Below are 25,145 nucleotides of genomic sequence, written 5' to 3'. Positions count from 1 at the left end.
AAAAATTGAGTCTGGTGGTGATTTTTGGCAGATAAAAGAGCATCATTTACTTTTTTTCGTTTTGTTTTGTTTTGTTTTTTTTCATATTATCACTAAAATCTTGACCTTCTCTCTTTCTCCCTCAGCTTCACCTCGTGCATATCCCGTGCCCCGTCTCTCCTTCAGCTCTAAACCTCACACTGTGGTTTTTTTCTACTTCTTCTTTTTCTGAACAAACAGAGAAGCTGTCCTAGACGAGATGAGTCAGTGCAGCTGGGGTGCAGGTCATTTACCCGCAGCCCACTCAGATGGGACAGATGGCTCAGCCAGTCGCATGCTGCTTGGTGTTAACTGTGCACCCAGAGCTAAGCTAAAGCTAACGCTGAGTGCAAAGAGTTCAGCTAATCACAGATCTATAGGTAAAAGTGAAAAATGCACAGGTGATGACTCAATAGCTCAAGACAGGAGTTCGGTATAACGATAGAAACTACGTTTACTTGTTTTCTTGACTGTAGGTTAGTGAGGTACTGAGTTTTCTTTTTACAGCAAAGGTCATGTGTGAAATTTTGACACAGCACGGCTCAGCTATGGTTACATGTTTGAGGCTGAGGCTTAAAATTGACAGAGGGCCAAAAAAAAGACCAGGATATAGCTGAATACAAATGTGGCACGGTTTGTGCACAGAACAACCAGGAAGCTGACTTTCAGATTGCATGTGCCACTTTTTTTCTTGTTTATTTTACTGTGTCCCTTGTTCTCCAATGTGGTTTGGATCATGACGATGACAAAACAGCCACACGCCAGGACTGAAAGGTTCAGCTTTGCATTGTGATATTAAGGTTAAAGGATATTTCTGGTGTTTCCTGTAAATGTCGCCGTTGTGACTCTGAGTCTTTACTTGACATTCTCTGCTTGCGATTCAGAGATTGGGGGGGATCAAGAATTTATGCAAAACACATGATTTTTAACATCACCTTTTTTTCCTGCTACTTGTCTATTGAGTCTGACCTAAAGCAAACACAGTAAGTAGCCACCCTGGAAGACACGTTACTGTGAACTGTGTTAGAGATTAAATTTAAAGGCAGCGTCTTATAATAACTGTTCTTAGGATGACATATTAATGCTTACTAATATTTGTGCTGTTTTTCAGCACAGCACAAATACATTTCCTGGATTCTCACAGTCATAATTTATTTAAAACTAGAGTATTCTCCAGCAGCCCCTCTTTTCCTTCAAAACAGGAAAGTGAATGGGATTTGTTTGCATGCTGTCTGTGCAGATGTTTTGATTGTGTGCATATGCAGCACTTTTTCTTTTTTCTTCTTCTTTTGACTAGTTGGCAGTTCAACTTTAATTTTACTAGTTGGAGAGCTGCTAATGCTCTGACCCAAAGTTTCTGATGTTTGGGGTCGACGTTTTTCAATTTGTAGTTTTAGGAGTTTGTTTAATTCACAGCAAGTTAACTGTTCTTTCCCTGTGTTCTGTCTTTGGCTGTTTCGCTGAGTCTTTGCAACACTGTTTTTTTAAAATAAATCAGCAGTTTGAGGCTTAGGTATGTTATGAGTCAGTTGGACTGAAACTTGTCATTGGTCTGTTGCTTGACTTTAGTAATGTTGCCAATCCTGAGGATTAACATTACCTTTACTTGGATTGCTTTTTGCACTGGTACTTTCAGTTTCTGGTATTTTATTTGTCTTTTGACACCACATACATTCAAGTTTATTTTTCTGCTGGCAATCCAGATTTACATGCCCTCAGGTTCACAACTTTGGAACCATTAAGTCCACCACCAGCAGTAGTAGTAGTAGTAGTAGTAAGGCATGTTTTGGTCTTTTTTTCCTCTGATTTGAGCGTTTGGCTGCTCTCACTAAAGTAGTGGTAATAAAAGCACTGCTTGTTTGTTTCAGTCAGAGGGTGCAGCCCTTCAGCATAGTGTTGTAATCAGTTATTGTAAGTGTCCTGTTGGCCTCCTGACAATTGACTTTGGTACACTGCATTTAATATGCATAGTCACGACTTGTGCTTGCATTACCACTGATCGGCACACATTAAACACTGACAAACTCTCCCTGAAGCAGAAATAACTCTTCACATGTTGTCCAACAGATTTATTAGTGAGACGGCACACCTGTGTCCTGAACAAATGGCGTTATGTAATATCCCGACTGCCTATGTGCAACTGTAGATTCACATAGGCCTTCCTCTCTGTCATTTACCATTAGACATATGGAGGAGTTTAAGTATGCAGCTTAACAGCCTGTGATGAGAGTACATTTGCATTAGCAATTAGGGCACTTAAAGGCCTTTAAAGCTACATTAAGCTATCTAAACCATGAAGCGCAATTAGCCTTTTAAGCGTAGTAAAGCTGGAGTTGCTGGAGCTTGAGTGTCATTGGCAGGGTGCTTCACTAGCAGCCAGTTTCACAAATTCAGAGTAATAAATTACATCAAATTATTGTACTCTGAGTACTATTTCAGCATTTAGTCAAGTTTGGCAGCAGCAGCATGGAAAAGCTCATAGTTCAGAAGTGTGTATTTATTTAAATCATACTGCATGTAGGAGCTTAGTCTTTAATCAACACACTGTGGTATCATTTTGGTTCAGTCATTTCTTCCTCTGTTATGGACTTTGGCATAACTTGGTAACTAGCAATACTTTCCCCAACTAGCTTATTTCATGTGTTGGCATAGAAGTAAGATACTGAAATATTACACAAGCAAATGCCAACAAGCTGAAACAGGGGATAGTGTCAGTATTGATACCAATCAATGCCTAAAAGGCATAGTTTGTCTAATTTGCTTCCAGTGCAGTGGGAATGTTTCCAGACTCCTTCAAGTTGTTTCACTTTCCACATCAACAAGCTCAAACTGCCTGTGTTGGGTTAACATACTACAAAATAAAAGACTGACATTTCTGAAAAAACAAAAACGGATGAATAAAGCAAAAGCTACAGTTTGTCGTAGGCTGCAGCCTCCACCATCAGAGGTCTGCAGGTGCAGGCTGGTTTCTTATATGCTCTCAAAAGACCAGCATGGAGATACAGGTTGAGAGGAAGAGTCCTGGTCCCTCCACAGACCCATCTAACGAATTCCGATTATAGCTTCCTCTAGGTAAAACATGTAGCTCTCTTTCTGTCATCTTGAGATTACGTGTTTAGGTAGGCGCTGCACAATAAATAAAATCTAGGGTAGGCCTACCCTCTGTTGTGATTGATGCTAGAAGATACAGCTAATTTGTCTTTCACCATTTCTCTCTTTGTGGAATTAAATAGGGCTGTAACATTTGCAGATTTTCCTCCACTTTATGCCCTTTCCCCACTTCTCTCCCCCACCCTTGCCTCCGTCATTCTCAGTGATGTTGGGTCAGGAGGGCTCTGACGGCAGCGTGACTCCACTCAGTTGGCATCTCTTTTCAAACTTCCCACCCTCCCTTCCTGTGTCATCATCTTAGTGAGCCCCTCAATGCCCCCTCTGTCTGCTCCTAGTCAGCTCCAGGCCCTGGGTGGGCAAATAGAGGGTGTCTTCCTGTGTCCCATCCCATCCTATCAGAAGGCTTACTTGGAGAAAACGGGGTGAGGGATGAACCACGGCTGGCAGGCACAGCTGCCATACCAAGGGAGCCCTCCCCATCCAGATCCAGCATCGTCCCATGCTGTCCCATTCCCAGCCCTGGAGCCACGAACACTAGACTTCTACAAGCTGAAGCGGGCTCTGTGGGTGAACTTCACAGTTCAGACTAGGACAGTGATTTAGAGAATGCTGGAATAGACATGCGTAGACCATGTAGTCATTAGGCACTGCAAGCAGTCTTAGATCAACTTGGATTTAGCCATGAATTGAACACAGCAGCAGCTACAATGGACTATACAAATCACAAAGCAGGACTAAAGACCCCATCATAGTCTTCATCAGCATCCACAGGAGGTGGGTAATAGTGGGCAGCAATCAATTGGCCTTGCACTCTTGTGTTGTTGTGCTTGTGTTGACAATTTTGTCTGTGTACTGTACATGCACTAACGACAAGGATGTGCAGAATTTTTATATATTTTGTTTTCTTTTTCATCTCATATTTTATTGGAGGTAACATAACCCATCCTTTCTCAATTACTTTGGGGCTTAAAAGATTTTTAATTTATCAAAAAGAGGCCCAGTTAAATCTCTGAATCACCAAAAGTTAAAAAACAAACAAAAAATGCACCATGCATTTGAAAGGATGAAAGGCAAGATGATTACTTGTAGCATTGTTCTATTCAATTTATATAAAGGTAAATCCAAAGGAAACTCGCGGCTAGTGCCTGACTACACTGTCGCTCCCCATGCACTTTTAAAAAAGGAACACTTAATGTTTTTAACACACTTAAATCTTAAATCTGCATGGTTTTTAACTTCGTTGTTGCAGTTCCTGCCAATATATTCCACAGGTCATTGCACTGATTTGATTTCTACTTCTTTCATGTTGTCTTGTGTGCATAAACATGATTATGCATCCATGCCAGTGACATGAGGTGCGATTTAGGAGCTGTGTGAGGAGCTGGCCATCAGGGATGCTAAGACCCTGGGTGGTGTTTTCATTTGTGTGTTATTAACTATGTAGGTGTTAATTTTTATTCATATGCCTAGGGCTGGCTGGGCAATGCAGATCTTTGGTAAAAAACAGTGCGAGTGTGTATAATTGTGCATAAGAAAAACTGTGTGAAATCCCACAGATGGAGGAGAGATGCTCTAGCTACCACACAGCTTGTCCTCCTAGAACCACTTCAGTCTGTGACCATGCTAATGCGGCAGTGCAGAAACACTGCGCACGGATTCATGGCAACACTGACTACTGCTTTTAACTGTGGCTGGCCCATAACACAGTATTGCATGTAGGTTTAAAACTGGCTTTTGTGTTTGCATCTGTTGTTACACTGTAAATACATAGTTTGAAATTATTATATTTTAACAATCTGTCCCAGGACTGAATCATAAATATTTTAACTGATATAATAACTCATTATTACATTTTCAGTACTTTTATTCTCTGGACAGGTGCTTTAACATATTTACTATCATTTATTATAATGAATGACTTCAAGTGTGTTTTTCAAACAGAAGGCACATTTTTGTTAAGATTGGTTATCAGTGACATCTCATGCTGTTGTTGTGTATTCAGTTTGAGTCGTCATTGTGCAGGAATTGCAGATGTTGTCTGCTTGTGTGACATATTTGTCTCTTGTTATTATTATAATTTTTTTTCATGACGTAAATGATCAGTCCTGTGTATATCTTCACCGGGAGGAGGCCCCAGGGCAGACCCAGGACACGCTGGAGAAATGATATCTCTCGGCTGGCCTGGGAACGCCCTGGTGTTCCCCTGGACAAGCTGGAGGAGGTGGCTGGGGAGAGGGAGGTCTGGGCTTCTCTGCTTAGGCTGCTGCCCCCACGACCCGGTCCTGGATACACAGAAGAAGATGGATGGATGGATGGATGGTGTATATTTTTAAAAAGAACTTTGCTCTGTGGCTGTGAAGCAGTTTTGTGGAGCAGGTTTCACTTGCCCGTGTCTTGAGTGTATACAACTTACTCAGTTGTCAACACTCTCTCCCTGGGCGGGCCTGGCCTCGCTGTAACCCAAGCTCTTGGTCCTTCTGTTCCCTGCAGGGTAACCTGACCCAAGATTGCTTTGTCATATGGAAGAGAGAGAGAGAGGTTCCTTCTCCACACCCACCATCTCGGTCAAACCAGCACAGGCACATGAGCCTTGTGTTTTTTGTTTGTGTTTTTTTCCCTTTCTTTTTTTTCACCACCCAAGCTTTTGTACTTTGATATTTGAAATGTGATATTTAAGTGGGCCTACCTCAAAGGATGTAGGTTTAATAGGTTTAAGCCTCAGTTCGGATTGTGTGGGTGTGTTTGTGATTATATAATGCAGGCCTTTTGAACTAGAGTGTGTGAAACATGGGCTGCATGCATGAGTGCACTATGCAAGTGTGTGATGTGAACGTTCTTTGTTAAACGTTTCAGTCTGATTCTTGTATATCTGTGTGCTTGTAATTGAAAATCCAAGAGCTCTGCAGGTCTGCTTGTTTGCTCATCCTGTTGGTGGAGGGAAAGGTCTGACGCTCTTCATGCCGTCTCAGTGTGGCGCTTGGCCCACTAACAAAGGACACCCTGTGGATGGAAAAACAACAGAGGGATGAAAAAACACAAGACCAGAGCATTGTTAATAGGGTCAAAATCTTACTCCAAAATAGCAACAACAAAGCTTTAGTTTGCATTCCTCACACTCTGCTGGTATGCTTCCTTATCTGTTTGATCTCAGTGGTGGTTGTTTGTCTACTAGATCTCGTGTGCCATTTTAAACTCACATTTCAAATATCGCTCTGAGAGGTTCTGTTGTTGGGTTGGCCGTTTCCATTTGGTGTCACGAGACATTTGATAAATCTTTGAAAAAAGAAAAGAAAATCCCTTTTTCCTCGCCCCCTGGCTTTAGCAGTAAAAGGAAGTGAAACATTTTTGGACAAATCCTCTGTCCTCTACAAAATCGCCTTTTCTGTCTTAGGCAATTCTCACTAATAATTTCACAGAGAGCTTATTTTGAGCTCTAAAACAAACATTCATTTCAGCTGCCATGACTCAACAAAAGCAAGAGAGCATGACTTCTTTGACTCAGCATTTATGTGTGTTTATTTTAGTAAAACTAAATAGTTGAATGCAGTGACAAAGCAATCCTTCCTTTGGCTTTGTACACCCAAGTGGGCCCCTGACTCTTAGGCTACGTTCACACTGCAGGTGAAAGCGCATCAAATCTGACTTTTTTAACCTTTGCGACCCATATCCGATCATGGTGTGACAGTACGAACAGCACAAATTCGATATTTTCACATCCGATCCGGGTCACTTTCGTATGTGGTACTGAATCCGATACATATCTGATGTTTTGGAAAGCGACTGCTGTTTGAATGGTCATGTCGCATTAAATCAGTCTTTTACGTCACTGACACAAGACGGTTATCAGCGCCGGAGAAGCGCCCGAGAAGACATCGCGAAAGCTTCCTGGCGATCCAGTAAAACTGTTGGGAAGACAACGTTGGAGAAACGTGAACATTTTGTTTGTACTGTATAATCTGCAGATTCTGACAGAAATCTGCAACTATCCTTTGAAGCACCGCTCCTCTCTAAAACAGCAATAAGGATAATTATTAGGCCACATGTAAATAACAAAATAACTTTATAACTTAAAGCAAAATTGGGAAACGTAAAGTCAGAAACAAGTCTTTATATTAAGGGCCATCAGTCAAACAATACTGTTTGGTCTGGATCTAAGCTTTGAGGGTTCACACTAGAGCGCGTTTGCTGTCACATTTTATTTGTAGTGTGAACATGTGAACAAGTTCAGAATCTGCAGTAAGAAGAAATATAAAGAAGTAAAACACAAAAGTTTAAAAAAATGGACGGCCCTGCTCCTGCAGCTCTCGCCTCTCTGCACTGAAAGGATTCAGCCTCAGATGAGAGCCTTTAACCCGTGTTCTGATTATTATTATGGAACTTTTTTTGTCCAGTTACCCCAAATACTGTTGCTTATCCACCTGAACTTACTATTGGCTTTTCCCATAAGGTGCTCTTATGCATCTAAACCTGTTGTCTTGATAAGGGATCCTCTGATACTGGTATCTGCTGATACTGATCCAAACATAGTTTTAAGTTAATAAGCTGAAATCCAAATTTGCTAATTCCTCATGTTTGATGTAAACTGCTTACTCACTTAAAAATAAAATGTAAATAAATAAAATATTTTTATTTTACATTTTTTTTCTCTTCACAAACACAAGTCACGTGTGGAGCTGCCAAAGAGCCGGAGTGAAATATTATTTAACTGAGCTTAGGACAACATGCTAAGTTACTAAAATAAAAGCTTCGTAACAAACCAACATGTTGGGAGTGAAAGTGGGCGAGAGAGAAAGAAAGCATAGTCGTATTCTGATCTTTTCAGTCATGCCGCTTCACTTTGACGACACTTTGAAAATGTTGTTTTTAATTAACTGCAAACATACAAGTAAGAGCTGTCAGTGTACCAGGTGTGGGATACCTCCTAACTGCTGCTGCTATGCTTACCTTACGTAATCTGATCCAGGCTTTTGGGGTCAGTTTCAGAGCAACACCCTGTCCAAATATCCGTCCTAGTCTTAGTGATTCTGGTGTGAATGAGCACCCTTGGAGTTTGAATGCATGCTGTCATACTAAAGCAGGGGTTAAACTTCCTGTGCCTGATAATGCTGTACTTTGCTCCACTTGGGTATGAATGGCACTGAGTTTTGTCATCGATGAGTGAACGTGAGGCTCCGAGTGGACAGGCGCACACACACACAAACAGAGAAAGTCCAGGATGAATGACCCAATCAAAATGTTTGCTGCCACAATACGTGTAACAACTCTTGCACGTATTCCAAATATTACAGATATACTATGGCTCGAAGAATAATGTTATAAGAGGCAACCGAGCAGTGAATCACAGTAACTGTCACTTTAACATAGTGATGAAGCTGGCAGTCTTACATATCCTATATCTGAAGAGCTAATCATGATTACAGATAAACTGTACGTGGAATTAGTGGCACAAAGGAATGTTTTCATCACAATTTATTACTGATGCATTAAATTATGGTAGATAGCCTCCCATGGTCCCATTCCATTGTTTCATTAATGTCCTTAATAGATTCAAGGATTATATTACTAGATTGCTTGCTCAACCCTTTATTTACAGTACTGAGCTCTCGTCTGCTTATGTCCCCGCCCCACTGTGTCTGAGTTTGAACTCTTTTGTCTGCTATGTGATGTCTTTTTCTCACAGACAATAAATTGGATTTGAAAGAGAGGACCCAATTGCCCGTTTCTTATTATAGATTTGGTTGTTCACTGCAGCCAGGGTGCAAGACCAAACTATGTGGCTTTTGTTCTGGTTATCCCAGACACATATTTCTGGTTGCGGGCCTCTTCCCTCTGGCTCTCACTGTTCTTTTAGCAAGGGCAGTGCAGCTGGTGGAGAATGCACACAAAGACACAAGCTATGATAGGACACAGTGGCTAAACTGAAAAAAGTACAGCATTTGGCCAGCCTGTGGTCATCTGGGAACGGAGAAGTCATTGTGAGAACACACATGTAACCTTTGGCCTCATTTCTGTGCTCACCCTGCAGGCATGGAAGAAGCGGTGGTTTGTTCTTCGCAGCGGCCGTCTGACAGGCGACCCAGACGTGTTGGAGTACTACAAGAATGACCATGCCAAGAAGCCCATTCGTGTGATTGACCTCAACTTATGTGAACAGGTATGCTCCCCTTTTTCTTCTGCCCTGTAGTTTTATTGCATAAGTTATATAAATTATTACCATCTTGAATAGATCCAGGTTTGCATGATGTCACTTTGATGTATTTGGCGTATTTGCATGAATATCCAAGATGAATTTAATTGTCCTTAAAAATCTGTGTAAAATAATGAAAATGGCCTTTATGTGACTGCGGTGTACAAATGTTTTAGCATAATAGTTTAAGTGCTGGGTTCTAGTGCTCCAAATTTCATTTGTTGCTTAGAGAGCAGTTACCTTTTAGATTATTTTTTGCAAATTCTCTTAATTAAGAATGATCATTTTAATACATTTTCCCTTTTTTTTCGTTTCTTTGGTTAGCTCTATTAGTGATCAGTCTTTCCTTGGCTGATGCCACATTAAGCTAAGCCGTGTCGGTTGCTCTCCCTCAGGTGGACGCCGGTCTGACCTTCAGCAAGAAAGATTTGGAGAACAGCTACATATTCGACATCAAAACCTTTGACCGCATCTTTTATCTGGTGGCTGACACCGAAGACGAGATGAATAAGTGGGTCCGCCACATCTGCGACATTTGTGGTTTTAACCCCACCGATGACGGTAATTACAATTAGCCACACATCACTCTGTTCGGGCACTATTGGCACTGATGTTTTGCTTCACTGTCGAGGTTACACAGTGATATTTATGTTTATATATACTTATATTCTGTATCTTTCGAGTAGAAAGTTTACTTTGAACTGTTGATATTTGAAATAGGGTGATTTTGTTACATTTGTGGCACAGGCTGTGATTTATTTAAGAACATCAGTAGATCATAAATAATAACCTGGTTATATGTTTCACCATAATACACAAAATCTCGGTTTGCATGTTTGTGTGTTTCTTTTTCCACAAACTTCCCCTAGACCATCAGGAATTGAGCCACCAAAAGTGGTACACAGGCACATGTTAGGCTCTCTTATCTGCATCGGATATTTTCACATCATCATGTTGGTTTGCAGCCACCTAGCATCGGGCTAAAGCAACCCATTTTTAGCGTTAATGCACCTGCAACACCTTAGAAAAGCATCCTAATCTCATTATAACCACAGAATGCACAATGTAACTAGAAGTAGTAACTAGTAACTAGAAGCGTAGTAGCTGTGGACTGCAATGAATAATTTTTAGCTTATGAACAACATCTGCCATCTCTCCTTTTTTTTTTTTTTTTTTTTTTTTTTTTTAAATGAGATTCATTAAATCTTGGCAACAGCATGAACAGGCAAAACGATCCTATAGCATGGCCATGTAAGTTTCTCCAGGTAAGAACCGCAGCTTTAAGCGATCCAAGGATTCCCCTGTTAGAAGATGACTACAGGAAATCACTATTTGTCCACGCTGGTGTCTCTCAACAAAGCGCCTGGACATGGTGAAGATGCCATGGAGCATCAGGGGATTCTTTTTAGCCATGACACCAGTTTATCACCACAGCTGAGCAATACAGGATAAAAGTAGAGGATAAATGATTTACATTTGATGGGTCTCTTTTGGATATCACTGTTGTACCTCACAGATGTCGGGATCTTTCTTTCTGAAGGAACTAAGGGAACCAGTTAAATGTGTCAAGGGGTCTCTATTCAGCATAGTTCTCAGCCAAGGTCTAATGATCCATGTGTTGAACTTTGTGCAGTATTGAGGCTCACGTTACTCTTTTTTCCCCAGTACTGGATAATAAAAGCATTGTACGCCTGTCACTCTCACTGGCCTTCTTTCGTTCGTTTCCTCTTATCTGGTTTTAATTCCCTCTCCCTTGAACATTCCTCTTTCCCTTTCTTGTCGCTCTGTCTTTGAGACTAATTGTCTAAATGTCTTCTATAGTTTCTTGACCTCATCAGCGAAGCAATGAGCATTTTTAGTGTGGTGAGAACTGGCACAGACGTTGCACATGTTCACTGTTTCACATGCTACACTAGGGCTGGGCTATATCATACCGTTCACGGTAATACCGGTGTAATTTTGGGCAACGATAGGAAAATGAAATATCGCGATAGAATATGGGTAAAACGCACATGCGCAGTGCCTATGTTTACATACGCACATGGCGGCGACGCAGAATGAGAAGCGCGAAAGCGGATCGTTGAATGAAACGGATGAACCAGAATTGGTTTGTAAAAATGCTGCAACTTCAGTGGTGTGGAACTGGTTTAGCTTTTGTCCGTCAGATACACAACAAAGCACTATTTTTGGTAGCGCATGCTAGCGGTCCGTCGTTATTACCGTGTTGTTTGGAAAATACGGCACACTTAAAATCAATCCTTTGATTTTTCTGAAAATCGACAGTGCCCCTTATAATCCCGTGTGCCTTATGTATGAACTCTGGTTGTGTTTACTGACCTCGAAATGATTTTATGTGGTACACGGCGCTCGAAAATCTGTCAAATGTTTTAGTACGACTTTGCTAAGCTACGAACCCGAACGAACCGCTTGATGGATTGTCGCAGCATTACAGCTATCGTAGGCAGGAGCCTTGCGGAGTGATACGTACTGTTCTTCAACATAATATTACCGTATTGTGCGTGTATAACCTCTTTTTAAGTTTTGTGGATATTATACATGGTTATGCTGAGGATATGTTGGCCAATTTCCACTGGAAATGCCTTTTGGTTAAACTGTCAGCGAGGAATTTGCACTGTTGCATTTTTATATAACTTTAATGCACATAAAAAACAGCTGCTTGTTTAAGTGAAAATACATTGATGGGTTTTTTTTTGCACTAATAAAGTTTTGGAGTTGTAAAGTATTTTGTCTAGTGTCAATTATATCGTTATCGCAAATTTTCAAATGTATATCGTGATAAATATTTTTGGTCATATCGCCCTGCTCTATGCTACACAACTCTGATTCTTGTTGGAGACGAAGGTGCTTTTCAAACCTGGCAACTGAGTCACTGATACTCCTCCAAGGTCATTCTCTCCAAAGTGCGACTATGCCTCCAGCTCTGTTAAATAGCTAGTGTTGCAGGGTAACCATGATAACAACACTGATGGCACCTTTTCTGTAGATGTTGGAGCTGGCTTTTAAAACCCCGATGGACGAACTCATAGTAAGACGGTTAAAGGAGAGCCTGGGTGTAAAAACGGATATCTTTGCAGATACCCTTCACTGCTCAGTACAAAAGAATGTCCCTGGCTCTCTGTTTTGTGCTTGCTTGCACTTCTCTGCATATGAGACAGAACTCTCACTCCTCTGTCGCGTGTGGGTGTGGCCACAGTAGAGTGCTTCATAGCTGGGCAGTTAGTAGGGCTAGGGGAATGAAGGCTCTCAGAGCGAGTGTAGGAGGTATAGATTAGTACACGCAGAGGGGATTTTCCCTTTTCCTGTATGAATCAGCACTTAAAGCTTCAACAAACAAATGTCAAAAAAAAAGACAAGGACATAGCGGAGGAGATGAGAGGAGCAAATGATGCACATAAAAGAGAGAAACTGACTTTTAAAAGAAGAGAACTCGGGGACCTTGCATGAGATAAAACCACATCAGTTATAGAAGAGTGTGGGAGGAGAGCTGTGAAAAAGGAGAAAAAAGTAGAGAAATGTGGAATGAAAACACATATACGCATCAGCTATCTTGGCTCTGAGTGCAGTAGAACAATCAGCTTGAGCAGCAGGTTTGTTTAGTAGCTCATCATGTGGGAAAGCAGCGAGACCTTTAAAAATGATGTCTGAGGAGTAGCTTGTTGGAAGGCAAAAAACAGAAAGTAGACTGTCGACACAAAGCTTTTATTCGGGTGACGTGTTATACATGAAATGATGTAGGTTAACGCAGAGTCGCGATATCGGTGACATCCATCTGCTTTAATTTGACATGAGTTGTTTGTGCCAGTGTTCCTGGCCTCATGCTGGGCAGTGTGCTGCATTTGGATTTATTTCCTGTGGGATTTCTGCCCAAGAAGGAAGTGAGGTTATCGTAATTGTAGTAGGTTGTTGTGGCTTGTTGGGTCAGTCAGTAACAGTGTTTTAGCTGCAGGCTAACGACCTTAATTTGAGGTTTGGTTTGATATACACAGTAGAGGGACACACATCTGTTCGTCAGAATGTGCGTATATACATCAGCTGCTCAAGTTCACACATACAGGCGCAAAGTTGACGTAGTGTCAGCGTGAATGGAAACAATTGAGCGTTACATTGGAATTGGGTTGCTAGGAAACAGCTTGGGTCCAAGTTTACCTTGCTAGAGTTGACATTGGCACATACAGTTTACTTTTTACTTTGTGCTTAATACCATCTCTGGCCTCTCTCATTTTCAGTGGGTTTCACAGGGCCACAGTAGGTGCAGCTCCTTGCTCTTCGTCAGTGACTGCCAATGCATGTGGAGTCAAAGTTGAATAAACAGCTGGAAATGTAGCAGAAATGCTAATGTGCTCTGCTGGTGTTGCACTTAAAACTGTGAAGCAGGCATTTACTGACATCTGCTGAGCCACATGTGACAGGTCTTATTGGCATTATTTGTAGCTGTTTTTTAGTTGTGTGATCAGCAGTGTTGGTCAAGTTACTTGAAAAAAGTAATCAGTAACTAATTACTGATTACTTCCCCCAAAAAGTAATCCCGTTACTTTACTGATTACTTATTTTCAAAAGTAATTAATTACTTAGTTACTTAGTTACTTTTTAAAAACACGATTTACAACCTGAATAGGTAATAAAGCGATAGATCTTTCTGCCCAATTCTACTTTTTCTACATAATCCATCATACAAAATGTAATCAAATGGAAAAGTCTCTTTTTTTTTTAAACTTGTTTTATCAGTTTTAATCTTTTAACTTTATGCATCAAGTAAAAATTAAATTATATGCACCATTCTCTGACTTGAAGAAATTAGTTTAACATTTAAACCTATTTTTTGCACATTCCAGCACATAAAATAAAATATTTTTTGTGTTTACACTCAGTCTTTCAAATAGATGCAAGTAAAACACAGCAGAAAATAAATAAAGTCAAAGACTAGCGGTCCTTTTGTACGGTGGCCCCTAGAGACAAAGCACGTACAAACTCCAAAACACTTGCAAACTCCAAAATACTTGCAAACTCCAAAACACAACGGAAGTGCTCCAGGACTCTAGGGGCAGTGTTGAGCTCGATTTGCAAAATAAACGGCAAGTTTGTCTGTATGGGACGGTCTAGTCTCCGTCGTGCTTCCCAGGTTGCCTAGCAACCATGATACTAACCGCTTTAAAACGTGTCATACAACTTTGCTTGACAGAAATGAAGGAGAACATATTTTGTTCATTTGTTTGTTTGTTTCTACAAGAGCTTTGTGTGATTTGATAAGTATCTGAGGCTGAGACCACAGGACAGTAAAACATGATTTTTGGGCTTCATTTCTGTACTGAACAGTCATTTAAGATTAGTTAGTAAATAACAATTAGCTGATGTTGTTCATGAGACTAAAGTCATATCACTTTGGTAATGTAAATATAATATGGCCAATATTATAGTTATTATATTAATCATTATTAGCTATTACAGCAGTGAACATGAACTCTGTGTCAAATACTGAGCCTCAGTACAGATTCAAGTTGCAGTTATTTATATGTCTTATCACCTTAAATCTTCACTCAAAGACAAGTATCTTTGACAGTGCATATATAGGTGTATCATATATAAGAGACAAATGTTGTTCCTTCAGTATGTTGGCATTACTAAATTTGGCTCATTGCTTACATATATTTATAAAAAGAAAATGTACAATTGTGATAACTGTTCTGATAAAATGAAGAGTAGACTGATATATTGAATATTCCTTTATTGGGTGAGAAAATCAGACCATGTCATAACTGCTTTAAGTCATACAGAATAGATATCAGAGCCTTAAACAGTCTGACTTCTGCTAAATGGGTCAAACTGGGCAGAAAGTATACAAACACATAACATCCTTATAGAATATGATGTAACACTATAGATCAACTTACCTCAGAATATATAAAGCATATAAACAATTACAGCAATATGATGCAACAAACACAGCAGTGCTACTAATCCAAAATACTCAAAGCTTCATAGAACTGAAACATACGTTTATTTTTAGCTCCATTCTGCTGCTGATACATACTTTAGGTTTCTGAATGTTAAACTTGTTGCTGCCTTTATAGTGTGTAACTTCAAGGCCCTGAGTACTTTCTCCCACACTGAAAACACTGGAATGATACAATTATTTGAACATTACCTAATAAGACTGATTCAGGACAGACAATTAGTTATGTTAAACTTTCCTAGCAGTCCTTCACAAACAGGGAACAGTCTGTCTATTCTCTCAATCTGTCAGCTGCTGCTGGCTCTTCCTCCTCCTCTTCCTCACACACTGCTGAGTTTGTCCTGGTGGCTCATCAGGGGTGCAAAGCCTCACAGATGATGTGCAGCAGTGGGTCCCTCAGTCTGTCCTCACTCTGGACACTTGCAGTTGTCACACAAAATCAAATGTGTGATAAGCTGCAGGATTCAAACACAAGTGTAACTTATAAATACATGTTCATACTTTTATTACACAATCAGAGAGAAAGAAAAAGAGAGAGAGTGCAGGACAGACAGACAGGTGACAGTCTCAGGTGTACACACTGCTACAAAACAGCACAAGAGAAGGAGGATTGTGTTATTACGAAACAAGAAGAGTTCCCAGATGGTACAGTGGACACATGTGTGACTGCTGTGATTAAAGCATCTTTCTTTCAGCTTAACGAGTGAACCGTCAGCTGTTCAAACACACGTTAAAGTCCGTTTGGCTCGACACCACCGAACAGAGGCAGCAATATAACATAGCTAACATTAACAGTGCAGTGAATCCTGCTTGTGCTGTGATATTCAGGACTGCAAACCGAGCAGCATCACTGACTTTCAGCTTGTTGTGTTTGTGGATATATGACTTTAATTATCCATAAAATCATCACATTCTCTGTAAGATTGAAGTCAACTATTGAACGGCGTATATTTTGAAGTAAAGGCTTTAAAACCAAGTTAGTACAAACATCGCTAATGTCACATAACAGTAATGTTTTAATGTTCTTCATTATAAAAACATTTGTGCATAAATAAGTGACATAATATTCAGTACTTAATTCTGAAAGTTTACTCTTTTTTTCGGCAAAATTATCCACACCACCGCCACGCTATGAAGTCTGGGATATGTTGGGCCATGAAGGCTACACCGACCCATCCTTAAAATTCAGGGAAATTAAGGACGCATTTGAGGGCCGCATTTCGAGCAGCCTTTGAATTGGGACAGCCTTCGTCGTGTCGCTGTGACGTAATCGGCCTTAAAATGCGGCCTTTAAGGCTGCAGACCCTGACCCTGGGATACAGCCCAAAATCCGGTCATTGGTACTTCCTGGCTTGTGTAGTTACTAGGTAACAAAAGCTCAACACTGCCCCTAGCGTCCTGGAGCACTTCCGTTGTGTTTTGGAATTTGCATGTGTTTTGGAGCTTGCACGTGTTTTGGAGCTTGCACGTGGTTTGGAGCTTGCACGTGGTTTGGAGCTTGCACGTGGTTTGGAGCTTGCAAGTGTTTTGGAGTTTGCAAGTGTTTTGGAGTTTGCAAGTGTTTTGGAGTTTGTACGTGCTTTGTCTCTAGGGGCCACCGTACTTTTGCTCTATTTTCACTTGTAAAGCAGGAGTAGGGTAGGCGGAGGTTTGTCCTGGTGCAGGTGTGCCGCAGCGGTCAGTGGACGAATCCGCGAGTTTCTCTGTGAATTTCCCAGTACGTCGTTGCGCACTCGGAGCTTGTTTAGGGGTTTTTTTTCGCTGTAAAAAGAAGTTTTCTTCCCACGCACAACGGACACTAATGTTTTTGTCACTTTTTATAGAATCAAACTCAAAGTAAGGTCAGTACTTCCACGCTTTAAACGCTGCACGCTCATACTCTCTCCCGCACTCGATATATGATCCATTGTTGATCTGCACACAGCTGTTGTCACGAACGTCGCACTCGCTTACGTCACTGTCATGAGACATTCTCGCAAAAAAATCATGGTTTTAGTAACGTAGCGTTCCTATGGGAAAGTAACGGTAATCTAATTACCGTTTTTGCGATAATAATCCCTTACTTTACTTGTTACTTAAAAAAAATAAAAAGAGGTGACCATTTCTGGTGATCAGTGTAAGAAATGAATCTTATTCATTCATTAAATTGTCCCTTTTTAAAATATTTTTGCTGCTTAGACATTAATTCACTGGCAGTGGCCTGAAACCTCTGTGGTCAGTTATGGAGACAGCTTTACTGTATTTCATTCTTTAGTTCTGTGTACTACTCACTAAATAACATTAAGTTTTGACAGGAGTTATCCTCAGCTTTCACTTCTTTGTCCTCCAGATGCAGCAAAAGCTGCTCACCAGTCCGCCATGGGACTGGTGGTGGAAAACGCTCCACACCCAGGTCCAGGAGTGTTTACCAATGTGCCAGCCCCTTACCAGCCAGTCAGTGTGCGACACCTGGACTCACAGTCCAGTTCAGAGGAGCCCCAGGATTACCTGTGGCTTGCTAACTGTGAGAGCAAAAAGCCTGAACCCAGCAGGTGAGACCGTGTCCGAATATGCTTCTTTTATAGGTTCAAGTCTCCATATTCTCTGTGTTGGAGTGTCGCATGGTGAGCTAAGCATTTTTCAGTGTGGTTTCCAAGCCATTTATTCTTTTTGTATACTTTCAACTGTACTGCCACTCCTGTCCTTGTCTCTGCCGTATGCTGTGTGTAGCTCAGTGGAGCATCACTCTCTCTTGGAGAGGGACCAGGAGTATTTGCTCCTGGAGGAGTGTGAGAGCAAGACTGTTCCTCCACAGGCTAGCCTGTGAGTGGCCAGCCAATCCAGCTGGAACTGCCTGCTTGTGTGGAGTGTTGCACACGCATAAAATACAGATCTCCAAACACTTGTAAATGTTGTAAATGTAAATGACGGTTATTAAATCTAGGTTGCATTTGTTTAGCAAAAGGCCTTCCTTCTAAACAGAAAAAGACGTGGGTGTTTTGCCTAACAGTGTAATAATTGTGTTATTTCCTGCATGGTTACAAACAGTTACCAAGAACCTCAGTCTTCCACTTTATCCACAAAAGCGTGCTGACATGGCAAGAGTTGGAAAAGTTTAATGATAAAAGCTGTCTGAATATGACTTAGTTACTAACATAGCCTTTGTATACTAGTGTTTTTGGCTTGGTGTGACTGTGTGATCTGCAAATCAACATATTTTACTTTTTGTATTAATTATCTGGTGTTTATGTGTATTGTGTTATCAGAGCTCATGCTGAGTGCTCCAAGTCTACCTCTTCAGAGACAGACCTGAATGACAACCTTCCATCTCACCGCACGCCTACATCCTCCACTTCCTCGGCTAAACACACCTCACACAATGGCTTCTTCCCACCGCACCAGACTCCTGTGTCTGCCCCTTCCATCTATGACTCGCCTCCATCACGCGGTGCCTCACTCTCAACTGACAGCGGCTTTTATCATCTTCCTCGCAGCTACTCCCAGGACACTGTGCTGCTCCCCAAGTCAGCCTCCTCCCCTCCGGCTCATCCAGACGGCGCGGATGCCTCTGACCTTTATGTCTTCAACACGCCGACACGGAAGCCCTCAGTAGAGACACAGATGCGCAACGTTTCTATCAGTTACGACATCCCGCCCACACCCGGTGCAAACAGCACCTACCAAGTGCCCCGCACAGTATCGAACACAGGGGTAGGAGGCTCAGAAAGCGGGGGAGATGTAGTGCCCCCTCCCAGACCACCCAAGCCTTCCCTCAGTTCCAGCTCAGGACTCCCGCCGCCTCCTGCTGAGCGCTCACCTACAGACACCTATAGTGTGCCTCGATCAGCCTCAGAGACAGATGGAAACTACTGTGTGCCCACAAGCGCTGGGAGTAAGGCTTTACGCAGCAACACCATTGGCACTGTGGACTGTTCACGCCTCCGCAAAGGTTTGTATTGTAGAGGTTTATTTGTTTGTGGTGCCCTTTTCACTTTATTTTCATTTCAAAACCTATTCTCACCTTTACCTTTTGGACAATACGGCACATATGTGGTGGGCAGGATATTCTGTTATTTAATCTTATGAAGATTTGTTGCACCAAAATGTAACAAAAGCAGATAAAAATGTTCTGTGTTTCCTGTTTAATAACAGTTCTTTAATCCATGGCCAACATCCTTTTTACAGAGCCTTAAAATAGTCTGGCAAGAGAAGAGAAACTCATGGTGTAGATTCTTCTTGCTTCTCCCTCTTGTGGTGACAATCGGAATTGCAAAATAGGTCTTGCTTTATTTCTGTGAAGGTTCTCAGTCATCCAGGTCATCGTAGTCAAAGTCCTTTGACTACGTCTTGCTTTATTGTTTTAGATGAGCAGTGGTTATTCCCCCAATAAATTTGGGGCATTTGTGAATTTTTTCCCTTTTATGCTTTGTGTCTTGGTGACAGAGCAGATTATTGTGCCTAGGGCAGGGCTGCACTGTTATGGAAAAAAACACATTTTTTTTTAAATTTGAGCAAATATTATAATTTTTTATAATTTATTTACTTAAGAAACCTCATAAAAGAGGTTGTTTTTTTTTACACAGGATGTCCTTATTTAGAAAGAACTCCATGGAAAAACAAATAACTGAGTAACAAAAACAAGGTGAACGTGCTGTTCACCTACCACACCACGCCGGTCTCAGGAGCACCGGTCTCTGCTGGCCTGCAGCCTCTGTTGTGAGATGGCTTCGACACAGATTGAGCGAGTTGCAGCAAACTCGAGCAACTTGGGAGACTTGCATGGTAGCCACAGGGGGAGTGATGGAGAGCCAAAACAGTCTCATGTCTCCTTGTAATGTTCACCCCTCCCTCTTACTCTTCCCCGGAAGAGACTCTCATTTGTCTTCAAAGCTTTTTCTCGTGCTGTTGTGGTTCTTGTGGTCATAAGTGGAATGCATTAGCAACTGCATGAGTACCTGATGACAATAAAAAAATAAAAAAAAATACAGTAATTACATGCTGCAAAGTAGAGTGCTTACATGGTGCCTTTGAGCTTTGTCTCACAGACTAAATCTGCAAAGTCATGAAAACACTTAACACACAATAGAGGACAACTGTTATGTGGGAATTGTCCTGTAGCATAAATGGGCCTGAAAGAAGGATAATAATGTACAGTGCACATCATTTGCTGCTCTCTGTGTAGAGGGGCTGTTTATAAACTGCATTGTAACCATGGTTTTGCTTTTTGTAGACTTTGGATCCCAGGACTGCTATGACATTCCTAGATCATTCCCTTCTGACAAAAGCTGCTCGTTTGACTTCAATGAAAGCTTCAACACCTATTTTGTAAGTATTTCAAGTGTAACTGCTGGATAATCGTTCTGTGGCTTTAGGGGGAAATGTGTATGTTAATCGGTTTTCCCTTGTCACCCTCAGAAAAGCAAAGGAATGATGCCAGTGGGTAGCCATTCTACAGAAGAGGTCGACCAAAACTACGTGCCCATGAGTGCCAACTCACCGTCACATCATCACTCGGGCAGTTTGCCAGAGCCAATGCACGAAACCAACTACGTCCCCATGACCCCAGGTACTATGGAGTTCTCATCCCTGGGAAAACAGGTTCCTCCACCTGCCCACATGGGATTTCGCTCAAGCCCGAAGACCCCTCCCCGCAGGCCGTTGCTTAGTGAGTGCCAGCCCCCACCTGTGGACCGAAATCTCAAACCCGATCGCAAAGGTGAGCGGACAGTAGGTGTGCTTGCATGCATAGCTGTGACTTCATAAGTGATGTGTGTGAGTGTGTGTGTGTGTGGAGTTCTTGCTTCAGGGGTGTGTGAGTTTGTTGCTGCTGTGAGCTTAGTTTAGTATGCTCAGCGTTCACTAATGCACCAACTGTACGTGCTTTGTCTCACACTCTGCTGCTATTCCCACAGTGGATGGCTCATGGTCATAAAGCCATCCGCACAAAATTTCATTCTCAGAGCGGTGTCATTTTTCATCCTGCTTTAGTTGTTGTCATAATTAATGTGGAAAAATGTTTCTCTCATTTTGTCTTCTTTGGTCTGTCTGGTGTATTAAATACCACCGTCTTCCTCTGCGCCCGTCCTTGACCAGCTTATTTCACCTCTTGATGAATTTGTTTACTTCCCTACATCTTATTACATCCAACACAGTTAGTTCCTTGTCAAAACCGCGTTTGCCTCCAGCTTCCGTGAGGCTCTGCTAGCCATTTCGGAGGGGTCTGCTGTCTGTGCCACGGAGTCATTGAGGCCTTAATTGGTCACCTCCATCCCGTTTGTTCCCAGCATCTGAATGGAGCCTTTTGATTGGGGACCTCATAGACTGAAAGAGAGTTGAAGAATGATGGGAAATAATCACAGAGGAACACCAAAAGCCGGTACTGTTACTGTCACTGTCGAAAACAGAGCAGTTTTCTGGAGTTTTACATTTCCAGATTGGGAATTCTCCCTGTCACGTGGCCCTTGAGTCAGTCAGCTCCAAGTTTGGCTTTGGTCATTGCTGAACTGCTGTGTCTAAATAAAAAAAATCATATCAAGTAGCTGCTTTTCAAGCAACCGCTTTGAAGTGATTATTATTTCTCTCTCTCTCTCTCTCTCTCTCTCTCTCACTCACACTCACACACACACACACACACACACACACACACACACACACACAGAGTCCTAATCCTCACTGCTAATAAAACTTGGTTTTACACTTTTGAATATCTTTGGCAGCAGACGAATAAAAATGCTAATTGTAAATGTTTGTAGTCTAGTTTGAGTTTTGTATTATTGTTTAAGCCCAAATCTTTTTGCTTTTTTATGTTTTTTTTTTTAAATATTGTTTTATCTCATTCACTTTTTTTTTTTTTTTAAGCTAATATTAAAATTCTCATTAAAATATATTTATCCAGTGTTCAATCCCATTGCTCCTGGCATAAATTTACTCTACTTGGATTGCAGGTTTTAGATATTTGCATCTGTGCACAGCTGCTTTTTGTGTTAGAAAATGCCACATAGACATGAATAAGAATATAAACTCGTATCTTTTAACTGATATCCTTAAATGGTATTATATTAATGTTAGTGATGTTGCTTTTTAGGAGCATCATTATGTGCCTATTGTCTTTTGGACCTTAGCTTTTTAAAGTAGAGACCATTGGTGTATTCATTGTTATGCATGGGTAGGATGTCGCATCACCTTTAAACAGCCCTGTGATGTTTTTCATTTCTATATTTAAAATGAGCCATCCACTTCTTCCATTTTCTAGACTAATCTGAATCTCTGCAACCTCTTTTCATCTTCCGTGCACTTTCCTCTCCGCTTTGGATGTCTGAGCCGTATGTTGCAAACACTTTGACAAGTGTATTCAAAGCAAACGGCATCTTATTTCCACTATACGTGGATCCATTAAAATTAATTATCTTCGTCTGCAATCGCAGCGCATTTCTGACAGCACTGCAGAAAAATGTTGTGATCAGTGTGCAAAGGAGCAGTGCGTGTCGTCCTCAAGTTGCTCTGTTCTGCAGATTGGTCCGAGCTCTCGTCAACATGACATGATTTCTCAGTGTTCTCTCAGCGCTTATACACAGCTCGTCGTGCATGCACAGCTGTGATGTCAGTCTTTGTGTGGGAAGTCGTGGTGCATGGAGTGAGGTGCATGTTGGGCAGTATGGGTCTGCTGTTGTCATGACAATCATCCTCTTGAAGTGTGCTGTGCAAAAAAAAAAAAAAAAAAAGGTAAATTGGTGTACGTGAGGTTGCAGTTTTGCTCTTCTTCATCAAAGTCTCGTCTCTTTCGCTTTGCATGGCAGAGTAGTTGTTACAGTAGGGCTGAACTGTTGTGATCACCAAAAAGATGTTGTAATCAGCAAAGTCTTCTTTCACCAATCAGGTCACAGTCCTAAAATAATAAGAGCGGGTTTAGAGCGAACTGACTCTCAAACCGTAGGTGAATTCCCAAGTCGACGACGCAAGGGTAGGTACACCACACTGAACTGCTGTGCATCTGAATACTTTTCATTCTGTGACCTTTTCACACTCTACTTCATCTTGATTCTCTGCATGCTGTAAGTAAATGTACTGTGGGGATTTTTAAAATTTTTGTTCTTCAGGGATGTGTGTGTGTGTGTGTGTGTGTGTGTGTGTGTGTGTGTGTGTGTGTGTGTGTGTGTGTTCTAAAAATATGAAGTGTCAGAGGTGTTGCATTAATCCAGTCTAATCATTTTAAATCCCAGCAGGGGATGGATGAGTGTGTACCTCACGCATGGTGGATTACACTTGTTACATCTTCGAAGCTCATTAAGAGTCATAACACGCCTTTCAAAATAAACCATTTCTACCATCTTAACCTAAATATTTCCTCACTTTCAATGTGATGTTTTTTTCTTCCGTGGAGCCAAATGACTCACTAACGTTTCTCTTCTCAAACATTAGTGTCTGTGTTTTTGTTTGCAGTTCAACACATTTTACTTTCATAACACATTGGGATGTAACAGCCAGAACACACTTATTGTCAGAGAAGCATTCACACAGGGCTTTGGAAAAGAGTAGACTTCTCTTCAGGAGGAAATTGAACAACGATATTATCTAATAAAAGCAATATCGCTTGCTTCCGTACATACAGATGATGTTTGGGGAAAATCCCAAAGCTCTTGACCATCTGCAGTGAAGGGATCATGCAACTCTTTTGTACTGTGCAGGGCATTATGCACAGGTTTAGTGCACGTGTAACTTTGACTCTTCTTGCACAGTTTCTGTCCTGAAGTGTTGTCTTATAGGAGGACAGCATCTTACCCTTAGGGCATGAGGGGACTGATACAATCACCAAGTAATTCTGAGTCCATTTTAATGTCTGTGGGAGGCTCAGGCTGGCTTCAGACAGCACTCCCCGTAAACACCATCAAGACACCAAATGAGAAAAAAAATGAAGTTCATCTCATCAGAAGACTTCCAGAAACTCTGAGAACCAGTGCTATAGTGCAAGGTTGCCCACTACCATAATAAGACACTTTATATAGTTTTTTCCTCACGTTTCTCACCCACTGCCTGCTTAAAGCATTTAGTCCAGTCCCTTTAACAGAAGCTTTGGGAAATCATCCATCCCTGGCTAACATCTAAACAGAGTTGCACATTGGGCACTTATCACAATGCAAGCAGCACATGGCTCATCTTTCTCAGGTTTACATCTGAAATATTCCAACACCGTTTCATAAAAGCAAAAAATAAGTTCTAGTTTGGTTAGAGATAGTTTCGAGTGCAATCACATGAAGAAATATGAATGAGATGTTAAATAACACTAACTTATATTTGTGTTATTGATCATTTTACAATCCAGACTTTTAATTTTTAACGTTTTTAGTTCTAATGTTGGTTTGATTAGATTTGAATATGGTTTTGTCATTTAAAAGTGCAGTTTAATACACACACAGATCTCCAAAATATAAACATTTATGCTGCTCTTGACCTCTGTCAGTCTTTATGTACAGGGTGGGCCATTTATATGGATACACCGTAATAAAATGGGAATGGTTGGTGATATTAAAGTCCTGTTTGTGGCACATTAGTATATGTGAGGGGGCAAACTCCTCAAGATGGGTGGTGACCATGGTGGCCAATTAGAAGTCGGCCATCTTGGATACAACTTTTGTTTTTTCAATAGGAAGAGGGCCATGTGACACATCAAACTTATTGGTAATGCACAAGAAAAACAATTGTGTGCTTGGTTTCAACGTAACTTAATTCTTTCATGAGTTATTTACAAGTTACTGACCACTTATAAAATGTGTTCAGTGTGCTGCCCATTGTGTTGGATTGTCAATGCAACCCTCTTCTCCCACTCTTCACACACTGATAGCAACACCGCAGGAGAAATGCCAGCACAGGCATCCAGTATCC

The 25,145-nt window shown here is 41.3% G+C and overlaps 1 protein-coding gene across 4 annotated transcripts in view; it reads left to right on the top strand.

The window, feature by feature from the left end:
- gab1 (GRB2-associated binding protein 1) overlaps nt 1-25,145 on the top strand; it is a 59,630-nt gene that overhangs the window by 28,679 nt on the left and 5,806 nt on the right. For 3 of the 4 annotated variants that reach the window (XM_084931623.1, XM_084931622.1, XM_084931625.1), the window contains exons 3-9: nt 9,155-9,283; nt 9,712-9,877; nt 17,617-17,818; nt 18,533-19,215; nt 20,497-20,591; nt 20,682-20,982; nt 23,143-23,226. In XM_084931623.1, the coding sequence (XP_084787749.1) occupies nt 9,155-9,283; nt 9,712-9,877; nt 17,617-17,818; nt 18,533-19,215; nt 20,497-20,591; nt 20,682-20,982; nt 23,143-23,226 (1,660 nt within the window). The remainder of the gene's footprint in view (nt 1-9,154; nt 9,284-9,711; nt 9,878-17,616; nt 17,819-18,532; nt 19,216-20,496; nt 20,592-20,681; nt 20,983-23,142; nt 23,227-25,145) is intronic. The other variant, XM_084931624.1, reaches the window with a different exon arrangement.

The sequence above is a fragment of the Perissodus microlepis genome, chromosome 6 (genome assembly GCF_051167445.1).
Source record: "Perissodus microlepis isolate ML-2025 ecotype Zambia chromosome 6, ASM5116744v1, whole genome shotgun sequence".
NCBI classification, from domain to species: domain Eukaryota; kingdom Metazoa; phylum Chordata; class Actinopteri; order Cichliformes; family Cichlidae; genus Perissodus; species Perissodus microlepis.
This window is presented reverse-complemented; position numbering and strand designations above follow the sequence as displayed.